General features: G+C 38.5%; 2 protein-coding genes across 4 annotated transcripts in view; one reads left to right on the forward strand and one right to left on the reverse strand.

Moving 5' to 3' along the window:
• The window catches only part of LOC310873931 (endothelin receptor type B-like), a 23068-nt gene extending 21997 nt beyond the window's left edge, over positions 1–1071 (forward strand). For both annotated transcript variants that reach the window (XR_014570525.1, XM_083786532.1), the window contains one exon: positions 1–1071. This exon is cut by the window's left edge. The gene's annotated coding sequence lies outside the window, so the exon portion shown is untranslated.
• Positions 1072–4600: 3529 nt separating this feature from the next.
• polr1d (RNA polymerase I and III subunit D) lies at positions 4601–12984 on the reverse strand. Of its 2 annotated transcripts, XM_083785480.1 has the most exons (6): positions 12895–12984; positions 11470–11567; positions 10599–10675; positions 9642–9697; positions 9526–9597; positions 4601–5111 (listed from the first exon to the last, which is right to left on the reverse strand). In XM_083785480.1, exons 1-6 carry the CDS (start codon positions 12931–12933, stop codon positions 5061–5063), a joined length of 393 nt encoding a protein of 130 aa, XP_083641606.1. In that variant the 5' UTR covers positions 12934–12984; the 3' UTR covers positions 4601–5060. The 2 variants fall into 2 exon arrangements, with proteins under 2 accessions (XP_083641606.1, XP_083641607.1); XM_083785481.1 differs by lacking the exon at positions 9642–9697 and having other exon boundaries at positions 9526–9608.
• Between the last annotated feature and the right edge of the window lie 99 nt (positions 12985–13083).

The following is a 13083-nucleotide window of genomic DNA, read 5'->3' on the forward strand; positions in this document are numbered from 1 at the left end:
AGAAAAGTACTTAGAAAGTTTGGTGTTTTCCAGTGGTGGATTCTAAGTACAGTAAATTTACTGTAGTACTGAAGTACACTTTTGAGTATCTGTTGTACCTTGTATTCAATTTTTTATTCTTTTAACTTAGGCTTAAACCCCACTACATTTCAAAGACAAATATTATACTCTTAACTCAAGTACTATTGTTTCTAGGAAAGGGCCCAAACTTACAAAAAACAAATAAAATATGAAATACGGTAAATGTGTTTTAAGTGAAATTACGTGAAAACAGTAGATAGACTATTGTATTTCAATAGGCCTATATAGCAATGCTCTATAAAACTAAATGTAATGTGTGCCTTTGAATAGAAAAGCATGCACTTTTGAATACCTAAGTATTGTTAAAAGCAAGTACTGTTGGCCTTTTTTAGTTCAGTACTTGTGTCCACCACTGGAGTTGTCATTGTTGTCCATGTTGTTCATAATCAGTACCATGACCGCTGTGTATAAAGCTTTCACAGAGACGCATCCAGAATGCAGACTGGAAAACACCTCTGTACAAGCTTTCACAAATTGTATTTTTGTAAGAAAATATCTTATGCCAAACGTGTCATTTTAAAATGTAGGCCTACCAGTTTGTATTATAAAGTGTTCATATTATTTCATTACATCCATGTATGTGTTTTTCAATATCAGCTGAGTCAGGCAGTCAGCTACATGTAATAGCTGCTGTACTGAACTTCTGTTGAGTGAAGTAGAAGCTGGTTTAGGAGTGAACTAGTAAGAATAGACCCTGGTTCACTCCTAAACTAGCCCATTGTTGTTACCAAGCGTAAGAATGAATGGTCAAAAAGTACATACTAGTAAGTGTATTATCATTTTCAATATTAATTTTCCAGCATATTGTTTGGTATTTCCATTTCCTTATCAAATGTGATCTGAGCAACTTTGTGAATATACTTTCAGAGGGAAGTTTAGTTTATTAATGGTTCTGTTAAGAAGTAGCCTACTTTTAAGGTAAAACATGTGAAGATAGGCCCAAGTGTGTAAAATAAGCATATATTTTATATTGTACGTATTTGTTGCCAATATGCAGTAAATAAATACTATTTTATAAAGTGTGCGTTTTATTCTTAACTTAACTTTTCTTCTTCCACAGTTGATTTTACATATATTATAGTGCACTTATGTATCCTATGAATTAATGTATGTAGGCCTACACATGTGCTTGTGTGTATATATATAATGTATCTTTAGTTTAGTATCTTTAGTTTGGGGGAAAAGGTCCCTTGCCCTGCTCCTATTTCACCTTAGCCAATCTCCTCTCCCTTCTCCCTGAGGTCAAGAGTATGATTGGCCTAGTGGCGTCGCCGCGTCACCTGTGAGGACCAGCTGAGCCTGGTTGGGTGATGAGCTTCTGAGGCTATAAAGACTGTTCTTGTGTGTGTTTAGTCAACGCTGGGTAACAAGTTGTAGAGCCGGGTCCTGTGTCAAGTTCTGGTCTTCTACTTGTTCAACTAAAATATGCTAACTGCATTAGGCCTATATTGTTGTCTCCTGGGTTGGCTATTACAATAAGGGTCCACAGCCTGATATGTATCACTTTGGGATCCTTGACATGAAATTAGGTTGAGAAGCATTGAGCTAAACGATAAACACTATCTGTTCTTGTAGATTTCCATGAAAGGAAAATAAATGGGAATGTAGGTTGAGAACCAAATACCTGGGTTTATAATTTCTTAATTGGATGCAGTTATTTTAACATGAACATAACTGTATACAGTAGTACTCTAAATAACGATTTACTACTGTCACAAATTTAACGGACTTCACTATTTAAATTAAATCAAACAGTCAAAGAACAACACACAGAGACATTTGTTTCTTATAATTTGATTTAGAAAAGAGGAATGCGTTTCCTGTTGCAGTTTTTCCTGGGCTCCAGAAGAAGTCACCAGGTCTTCTTTTCCCTCACCAGTACACGTCATCTATAGATTCTATAACTGCCAGGTTCAACTTTAAACATAAACAGCAGCAACGACAAGACAAGAGGAATATGATCTGACTGCATATTTCATTCAGAAAAAGCACAAGGTTCATTGACCAATCAACTGGTCAAAGTGGCAGTTTTTCCTCTTATATTTCCAAACCTTTTCAGTAAAACTCTGTGAAGCAGTGGTGGAAAGTAAGGTACATGTACTTAAGTACTTTACTGGAGTACTTTAGATGTTGTTTTTGGCTTTCCTGCCTTTATTGATAGTATCAAGTGAAGACTGACAGGAAAGAGGGAGAGAGAGAAGGGGAGAGACATGCAGCAAAGGTCATCATGAAATCATACATTAACCATTTCAGCCCTATTTAAACTAAAGGCTATTCAAAAAAAAAAAAAAAAAAGCTAAATCTGACATTCTGCATAACGAGTACTGCATTACTTTTGGTACTATAAGTATATTTTGATGCCAATACTTTTGAATATAATTTTTTTTACATTGCTGTGTTGACACTTTTACTCAAGTAAAACAATAAGAGTAGGCACTTCTTCCACCACTGACGTTCCAGGCGGAACAGTGGAGCTTTGAGCACCTCAGATGACTCCAATTTAGTTCAGCAAATTTAAATTAACGTCAATTATACTTAATGTGATTAGCACTGATCAGCACTTTAAAAAAAAAACCTCTATCACTGCTGGTGGAAAACAATAAACCATACTCTGTAAAAGATAATAAAATGCACAACCAACTGACATAAAATTATATACAAACTTTTCTTGCGTTGAGATGGGTTTTTAGATTGGCAATTGTTTTTTAAAGGACATACAAGGTTTCCGCCTGACATCAACAAAATGTAAACTTGTGCTGCTACACAATAGATTCATATTCAAGTCCTGCTTTCAATATATTCAGACAGAACTCTTCCGTCATATAGGCTTCAAATAGCAGATCTACAAGCTGAAGCTTGTGGGTTTATAGATTGGCTGTTTGCCCAATGTTGAAAATAGCTGATATACAAGCTCACAATACATCGCACCCTGATGCGTTGTGTGCTTGCGGCTTGATATTTTCCCAATAGCCAATGTATAAAACAGGGCATAAGTGGTTAGTTGCGACTGCAGGTTGCATTTACTATGAAATTGTGCATTTCCCGTCAGTCAGTCAGTCAGTTGTTTGGTTGGTTGGTCGGTCACCCTTCGTGACATCACGTGACATCATCAGGGATGGAGATCCCTGATGTCATCAATATTAAGCCCATACTGTATGGAGAATGGAGATCCCTGATGCCATCAATATTGGCCAGTACATCTGACCTCAAACCCTTAGATCTCCATATATGGAGCTTACCTGTTCTGACATTCCATATGTTGATCCTTCCCCATCCATCCTTCCTCTTCGATGTCTCCCTTTTGACTGATACCTTTCCATTTAAACTCTAGACTGGCCTTCCCTAAAGTTATTAGTGCAGCCGCACCCAGCAGCCGGCGAACACTAGAGTTCTCAACTGGCCTGAAAATGAAGGCCTGGCCCTACCTGGGCCCTCATCAAACCCTGTACACTCAAAACACTGCCCCCGCTATAGAGTTCTCATCAGGTCAGAAAACTAATAACACGGATAGAATCCCACAGCTTAAAGCTCATTAAATAAACTTTCCTCTGCTCTCAGTGAGTGTGTATAGATGTCAACTGGAAACCTTATACTGTATGTCCACTTTTCAGGGAATGGGAAAAATAACATCTCAATCTCAATGAATTAGAATATTGTGTAAAAGGATTTATTTTTCCTTCCCCGATATAATTCAAAAAGTGAAACTTTCATATATTCTCAATTCATTGTGCATGAAGAGAAGTATTTAAAACCTTTTTTGTTTTAATGTTGATGATTATGGTCATGAAAATCAAAAAATGTTTTTTTTAAATGAGAAATGTCAACCATCTGAAAAGTATATTATTGTATGCAGTCAATACTTGTTCTGGGCTACTTTTGAACAAATTATTTCATCAATGGGGCGTGGCATGGAGGTGATCAGCCTTGGTCACTGTTGGTGTAATGGAAGCCCAGGTTTGCTTTGATAACAGCCATAAATGTATTTGTATTGTTGAGTCTCATGTCTCACACCTTCCTCTTGACAATACAACCTAGATTCTTTGTGGGGTTCAGGTCAGGCCAGTTTGCTGGTCAGTTAAGCACAGTAATACCATGGTCAGTACACCAGTTACCAGTAGTTTTGGCACTGTGGGCAAAACTGTTTATTGTCTTTCATAGAAGACATGCTGCCCTCTATGGAATCCAAATGACTGAAATCAGTCGTGGCGACTGAGATCTATAATCCATGTGGAGATACAAATTTTTATTTTGCCAGATAAACTGTCTGGGTGTCCTCTTGGCTCGGTATGGAGTCCCTGCCTAGGCCCACATTCCTCTGCTAATAGGGGCATTCTAGTCAGTCTGACAACATGTCTAAAGCAACAAAGGAGAGCCGTTCTCCCGAGGTTTGTTGGACGCCCTTCAAACGGTGTTAGGAGTATGAATGAAAGTTACGACCTAATAATTATTACTGGAAAAGGCCAAACGGATGAGTTCCGTTGAAGTGGAATCTGAGTCTTTTGTTTTTGCAAAAAGAGGAAATGTTGTTTTATTTCCTCTAATCATTCCTGAATTCCAGGGACATTAACTGACAAATGTAAACAAAAAAAGGCATTTACAATATACAGTAGATGACTTTGTAGGTAACGAGAAAAATGATACAAAGACTGTTTTAATGTGGAACAGTGGAATCATAAATAGTATTTTGAAGAGTAGATATGTATACCAACACTTTCCCAACCTAGTAAAAATTTTACAAAAGGAAGTGTGTGTGTGTGAGTCTGTGTGTGTACTTTTTTAGTACTATTACTATACTTGTAACTATACTTGTTACTATACTAGAACCTAGAATCCTTAGGGCTGGAAATGCCATCCTAAAACACTGATGTCCTCAAGTATAGTAAAACAAACGTTTGTGTGTGCAAGCATGTGTGTGTGTGTGTGTGTGTGTGTGTGTGTGTGTGTGTGTTCCGTGCTTCCATGAGATCTTGCCGTGCTCTTCACTCCATTGGTTGCAGATCTTCCTTCTGTTTAAACTCATCTACCCTCGCCTGGAAAACAGTAAGAAAAAGTTAACTACATGACCCCGTGCCCACACACTTCAATCAACACATACAGTACAACTCTTTCAGCTTGAGACCAAAAAGGTCAATGTGACATCTCTGGGGACCCAAACGTACAAAAAACACGTCATGAATTAACCACTGTACACACTCCATATTTGGGGGCAGCTGCATTGGGAACAGCTTATATAGTTATGGCTGAGTCATAGTGACATGATCGTGATAACATGTCGTGGGCCTGAACCGAAGGACATTTTTATATAGGATTTTTTAAGGTGTTTGAAAATCCTTTTAGAAAACGCAAAAAAGGAAAAAGAAAGAAAAAAAGATAACAGAAGGGATATTTACTCGCGGTCCAGAAAAATGGTCCCGACTCCCGACCCATTGTTTGGGAACCACTGAACTAGACGGCTGCCTGCTGAGTGAGAGCAGGCCACAGACAAGGGGACATATGTCTGACCTTCCCCTTTCAACTGGGGGACTGTCATGATGGGCCAAACCAAGGATTTCCTCACTTGAACTTCACTCATACCGCAGCCAAGATGCTCAAACCCCAAGCTACAAGTCAATTATGAAATCTACAAAAAAAACGCACCACAACAAAATAAATTAAGGTTTCACGACTCCCTCGCATTTCTCTCGGATGATAAATGATGATCGAAACCGTTTCTGTTCTCCACAACTGACAAATTGCTGAATCCCACCAGATCAATCTCTCTCCTTCACATAAAGATATAATGAGTTTGAAATGTTATTCCGAGAAAGGAAACTGTTAAATTTGAATTAGAAATTATCTTTTAATCTCTCATGTTGACACATGTGGCCTCTCTCTTCCCCGCTATCGATGTACCACTGTGGGGCGTCTGCACAATCTGTCATTTCTAAAATCTAAATGTGTAAATTTTCTCAATCCAGTTGACACTTTTCTCCAGAGTCTCAACACAATTAACTGCATTCTTCTCAGAGAATATCTTCATGAGAAACAAATGTTGACATCAACAGCTACACAGATGTCAAGTGCTGATTTGATAATTACGTTCAGCTATGCCTCGGGAGTCTACTAGAAATGTCAGAACGTTCCACAGGCCTCTAGAAACTCATTCTAGTTGTTTCCATGACGCGGAGACATTGATATGTTTAATTGCAGGTGGTCCTTATGGACGCCATATCTCAGGAACGCCTTCAGGGAAATTTTATGACATTTGGCAAAAATGTCCAAGTTGGAGTTCAAGGACAAACTTATCAGACGTAGATGGTCAAAGGTCAGGGTCACTGAAGAACTTGAAAGAGTTGAATGAACGTGTTTTGTGTAAATGGCTTTATTGTAAGAACCAATAATACCAGGCTAAAGACCAAAGGAGACGCCTTAGGCTCGCTAAGGCGTTTTACTTAATTTGATGTGCTTGCAATTCGTTTATTTACGAAGTCTATCAATGACTGGGTGTTCGAATGTTTCAATCTTTTTTATATTTTAAACATTTAAAGAACCTTGTGACTGCGATTGTTACTTTACTTTCTAAGCAAATGGCTGCATGAACTGTCTCGAAAACAGAGCCCTTGGTTTGGAGAGTTTTTGTGTGTACTGTAGGTTTTTTGGGGAAATGGCATGTACTAGTTGGCAATTAGTGAGAAGTCAATCAAAATGGCCAGTAGTATATAATAATGTGGAGGTGGCAATTAGGTCAGAAGGCTGATTTATGCTCAATTCAAATTTTCAGAAGCAGCTTCAGATCTGTTCTGGGTTATGAATTGTAGAGTCAATGTTGGTGAACTTTTGGTGAGGTGGTTTGGGGAGAATGAGAAGCCTTACCACACCAACTGAAAGACTGGGATGGTATTTGTGGCTGGGGGGGGTGTTTGAGTATTTCACATAGCAAACAAAAAGACAGCATGGTGCTTTGGGCTGTGTTGAATTAGGCTTTTTAGTTTTCTTCATTGTTCCAGTTGAGCCCGTCAACATAGTTTGTTGACACTGCCTCCTCAGTGTCATATGTGGACACCAACCTGAAACTGAATACCCAGACGCACGTATCAAGCACATACCCACAGTCCCGCAGGCAAAGGAATAGCATAAATTACCATTCTTATTACCATTCTTAGCATACTACCAACCTATATGCCACACATTTGTAACAATGCATTTTCTAAACTTTTAATTACCTTTTCCAAAGAATTATACCAGGCCTATAGCAATCATACGGTACGATAATAAGGCTCTAACACCTGTGTGCTATGATGGCCCAAAACTGTGTCGGTGTCACGTGACAAAAATAACAGATTTACAAGCTAAGAACGTATAACGATGTTTTTAGCTTGTTGATCTATTTATTTTGTCAAGTGACATTCTGTACACATTAGGCCACAGGTATTTCACAAATGTTAAGACATGTTCTGGGACATGTTTTTTATGAACAAAATCAATAGAAAAAGCAATGTACTGTATATCCAAACATTTTCCAAAGCAGATGATTAATTTCCAGGCCGGGAAAGGTTTTTCAAAATATTTCCATGAATTCCATGGCCGTGGGAGTCCTGTAACTAACATTAGTGTCTTGCTGTGTTTAAAACATAAATCATTCCATGACAGCATGTTCAGTACCATATTAAAGTTTATGGCACAAGTGTGTGGCACAATGTTCGTAAATATGTTGTGAAACTCATATGTTGTGCTCAGATTTCAGAACACTCTGGTCTGGTGTTAAAGCTGCACTATGGAACTTCATTGTTATTAAATAAAATGTATGCAAATTTGTCCAATCTGTATGTTAATACAATATAACTTGTATTTTGTCTCCCTGCTCTTCTGAGACATTTAGATTGTGTCAAAGGTCATGTCTCGCCTATAGACACAGCATCTGACACGAATTTTGGCCTGTCAAGATTCAATTTATCCCCTGAGCAAGCAGACAGGCTATATTATTATCTCAATAAAAATGCCATACGTTCGCAGGAGGGAACCAGCTTCAAATCCGGGGTTGAAGTACAGCTTTATAGAGCGCATAATTTAATACATTCAAATGAACGGTTATGCCACGTATAAACATGACTTCAGTATTTTCTTCATTTAGGAATGCAACAAAGGCAAACATTCATTCTCCATGAATTCAATCATAAATACTGTATCTTGAGAATGTTTGGATGGGTGGTTTGGGTGGGGTTAAACTGTACTTTGGATATGTGTACATATTCTATACATCATATGTGCTTCTTTAATGAAAAACACATTAAGTACTGTGTGTGTAAACTGTGCAATATATCATTAAAAGTTCGACTTGACTTAACCATAAAAATGCCCACTCTACATAGCAATGCCTGTCAGAAGTTATGAGACATGTCTCAACTCTGACTTTAAGTGGTTTTCTCCTCAATTCCTTTCAAATACATATTTATTATCCGTATCTAAGTATGTGTCTGTGATTGGCCGTACCTGCGTACATCCTGAGGTGATGTGTGGGTCATTTTGAACACATGATATTGTTGCTGTCAGGCAGAAACCTTGTATCTCCACAACTTTATGTTTTAATGCCCTACTTAAAGGACAACTTTAGTTTTTTTCAACCAAGGTTCATGTTTTAGGTTGTTATGAGAGAAAGTAAAAGGTGAGTGTTCTTTTTTTTTCATTTGCTGCTTTCTTTCGTTTTAGGGATTTTAGCTGTTTTTGACAGGGGGGCGGGGGCATTCGAGCATGGGGCTAAATATGTATTTTTTTACAACATTTTATAGCGATTTATTTTTTTATTATTTACTATAGTCCTAATAAACCCCTGGAAATTTCATCTGGCCACAAAACATCACGAGATCTACTGAATGTGTTAAACTGACATTGAGCCTATGACACAGTGTGGCTTCCCCCCAGTAGGCTAACTTCACATTCAGTAGATCCTGTGATATATTTGTGGCCAGATGTAATTTCCTGGGGTTTATTAGGGCTATAGTAAATAATAAAAAAATAAATCTCCATAATATTTTGTAAAAAAATACATATTTAGCACCATGCTCGAATGCCCCCGCCCCCCTGTACAAAACAGCTAAAATCCCTAAAACGAAAGAAAGCAGCAAATGGAAAAGAAATAACACTCATCTTTTACTTTCTCTAATAACAACCTAAAACATGAACCTTGGTTGAAAAAAACTAAAGTTGTCCTTTAATCGTACGAAAATAGCACAAATAACCGGTGTACAACGTTGCGATGCATGCGGGCATTAAACCCTATATGGTTGAGTCCCTCAGTTATGTTTATAACCGTGAACAATATGTATATGCCAATGGTTATTGTCTGTAAAAGCTTTGCACACTAATACGGATGTGGTAAACATTTCACTTAGACACTATTAATGTAAATAAATAATAACACTTATAATGTATACCATTAACAATAATAAAAACAGTGATTAAGTGTACCTGAAAGGTGTTCAGAACATGTTGGCAGACATCGGTGAGGTCGTTCAGACCTTTCCTCAGTGGCTCTGTAGCAGGAACTCCTCCTAAAAACGCACAATTAACTAGAGTTAATTGTGCCCCTCAGGGCACAGGTCTCCACCAGGGCAGGTCAGGTTGTAGCCTCCTGGTGGTGCTATAATAGGCCAATGTGAAAAGGGTGACATTACAATTCCAGACAAAATACAGTATATAAATACTGTAGGATACTATAGACAGGTATACGATAACGTGCATAAACTACAGTATGCAACCCACAGTTTGAGAACCCCTGGCCTAGTTCAATACTGCCTGCACACACGCACGCAGCTCACATGGATGAAGAGTGCGTTTGTTTGTGTGCCACATGAGCAGCATCAGGTGGAAATGTGAGTCCTGAAGCACTCGTGAAAAAATATCTTGTTCCCACAAGACTCTCGTTGTTTTCCTCCTCTGTCAACAATCCTTTTTATCCGCTGAATCCTCTTTAATGATTTACAGGGATGTGCTAACTGACAGCTGATGCTCTTGTTTACCGAAACAAAGAAACTCCGTATTACCTTTTATGAACCTCTGTGAGCTGTGTGTGTGTGTGTGTATGTGTGTGTGTGCGTGCGTGTACTTGTGTGGGCCAAATGTCTCCACAAGTATAGTACAATTTGAGAAATAGACATTGTGTGCACAATTTTCCTGCATGGTCCTCAAGAGAAGCTGTTACAAAAAACAGTAACAATAATAATAATAAATCACATTTATATAGCGCTTTTCCAAGTAACCGATACAATGGCATTCATAAAATTGGAGGCCTAAAATGTTTATGTCCTCATAAATATAGTAATACAAACGTGTGTGTGTGTGTGTGTGTGTGTGGTGTGTGTTTTACTGAAAGTCGGTCAGTAACGTCTCATTCGGCCATGTGGACAAAGTGAAAGCACCGGGTTCTAATCAACATGTTTACTCTCTACAACACACGCATAGTAATGTTTACTCTCTGAGGTTCTGGTTGGAACGAGGGGATTAACTGGAAGTGGCGGGTGAGGAGGGTGGGGGACGCTTACCTCGCGTCTGGATGCGAAAGTTGATCTTACTCTCCGAGGGATGGGTGATGCTGTACCCACAAAAATCCACGTCTACACTGAAAGCCCACACCAAGACAGACAGACATACAGAGTACAGACAGAGACAGATGGACTTTTATCAGTCAGTGTTGCATTTATTTACTATTTATTTTGCAAAGAGAGCAGTGATCAAATAATCGTACCCTACCACTGCTCAAGCAATTCCATGTCAAGGCCCCCCAAATTCTATTTGGCCGCAGACCCCCATATTGAAAAGATGTTTTGCCAGGGACTCCTATAATGCGTAAAGTTCTAATATTGTGTAATATTATTTGTCATGATTGGTTAACCTGGATCTGCAATTTGTTGGGGACCCCCTGGAACCCCCACTTTGAGAACCACTGTGCTCCAATACAATGGTACGTTACAGGAACGTTTTTCTAGCTCAAGACCTAAAAGAGAAATTAGATTTTCACAATTTTTCACAAGTTCCACAAGGCGTCGCTTCGCGCCGCGTTGTGAGCTTGTAGATCTGCTATTTTCACTACTACTACTATTTATTTAGTTTATTTTATTCATGAAATACTTTTGATATATATTTTTTTTAATTATTTCTATTTAATGTAGGAAACAAAACAAAAAAGGGGATATTTTTGTGGTTGTGGCACATACAAATTGGTCCGCGACCCACATATGGACCCGACCTACTAGTACTCACTGATAGGCAAACAGTGCTCTAATACCACGAATGTTGTTCCTGTGGGTAGGGGCGGTTTGGAGTTTGTTCGAGGTTGAAAGGGAAAATGGGGGTCAGACTAATGAGCACATTGCCAGTGGGTCAGGAAGGGCTGACCATCAGACAGTTACTTACTTCTTCATTACCAAGTATCTGAGGGAGTTCCCCAGCGTGTGGTCCTCATCGTGCAGCACAAAGGTCACACAGCCCTCATCAGCGCCATCTGCCTGCACCTGAACGCAACAACAACAACAACAACACCACCACAACATTTATCACATGCACTGTTGTAGACAACATGGCAGAACAGCAGACATTCCAGGCTGCCTGTGACATTACATTTTTACACTCCATGAACAACAGCCCTTTTCATGGGAGTAAAATGTTGATGTTTTACATAGTGTGTGTGTGTGTGTGTATGGCGTGTGCGTGTATGTGTGTAGTATTCACCATCAGTACTGTACTTTTGCATGACACCATTGTGCGACAAGGTATAAAATAAGATGTAAATGGTAAATGTAGATGGTTGATCGATTATTTGTTCATAATAATATTTTTTATTAACCGTGCTTCTCCATTATTTGATTAATCGGTATTATAACACTTCTTTATCAAACGATACATAATATCACGGAACACGTTCAACACAAAGGAAGGGCAACATTCGTGATTTTAGGGTAAGCACTTTATGTGAAGAGAGGCGAAGCAATCACTCAGTTGAGTAGTTCACAGCAAGAGCATACCAGGTGCACAGTTCTGGTGGAAATATTCTATAGAAAAGAATATAGCAGTCCAGAACTCACTTTGTATTCAATTAGAATTCTTGTTCTATTCAGAGTTCTCCCCCCAGCAGCAACAAACACTGAATGTTTCGGCCGGGCGGAGGTCTTCCTCCTCGTAAAACAAACTCTGAATAAAACAAGAATCCTAAATGGATATAAAGTGAGTGCTGGTGTTCTTTCTTTTCTATAAACACTTTATGTGTCATGACTCCTGTATGTATGGAGAAATGGACATTAAACACTTTATGGGCCAAGTGTACACGACTGTCAGAGACACTCAGATGTCAAATGTCAGAATCAATTAAAAATAATCTTTCAGACCTTGTCCTTCACTACTATCAATAAAAAGAGAAAGCCCCCCACTTCGCACAATTTACAATTTATTTATTTATGGGTCTTTAGTCAAATGCTGCCCTCCAGTGGCCACACTCTGTGTTACACGATTCTGTGGCAGATTCCACAGAATAATCCTGCATGTATACAGATTTAATTTATATGTATGATGTATATATTATACATTAATGTTCATCTCTGTATCATTTGAGTAATTGAAGGTAATAGCATTCAGGTTTATTTCTGTCTCGTTTAACAGTCAGGTGGCTTTCTGGTCTAAAGTTACTGCTTATACCCACGCATGGAGAAGATTGCAACTCAGTCACACAGTAACTAACGGATCGTTTACAATACATTTAATACACTATGTTACATTACATTATATTAGTATGTGTATTATTACATTACATTATTACATCACAATATTACATGAAATACTACTTGCCATTTCCAGGACTGGTTTCTTCTCGCCATCTCCTGCCATGCTTCCAACATACAACAACACAAGTCACACTAACTGTCGCTTATAGATGACGTACGGACAAAAACATGTGACGTTTAAAACTATTGACAATAAGTTCTACAGTACGATTGTAGTCCACAAGGCTCATCAAAGACCCGGGGTGTGTCTTTA

Source organism: Protomyctophum parallelum (assembly GCF_964188405.1).
Source record: "Protomyctophum parallelum genome assembly, chromosome: 16".
In the NCBI taxonomy this organism is placed as follows: Eukaryota; Metazoa; Chordata; class Actinopteri; order Myctophiformes; family Myctophidae; genus Protomyctophum; species Protomyctophum parallelum.

Bases quoted from the DNA above. Each gene is read 5' to 3' on its own strand.
- polr1d (XM_083785480.1), bottom strand. From the start codon at position 12,933: ATGGCAGGAGATGGCGAGAAGAAACCAGTCCTGGAAATG. The intron at 10,676-11,469 runs GTAAGTAACTGT...GTGGGCTTTCAG, and splicing joins AGATACTTGGTAATGAAGAA to TGTAGACGTGGATTTTTGTG. The intron at 5,112-9,525 runs GTACACTTAATC...ACTGTTTTCCAG, and splicing joins ATGTTCTGAACACCTTTCAG to GCGAGGGTAGATGAGTTTAA.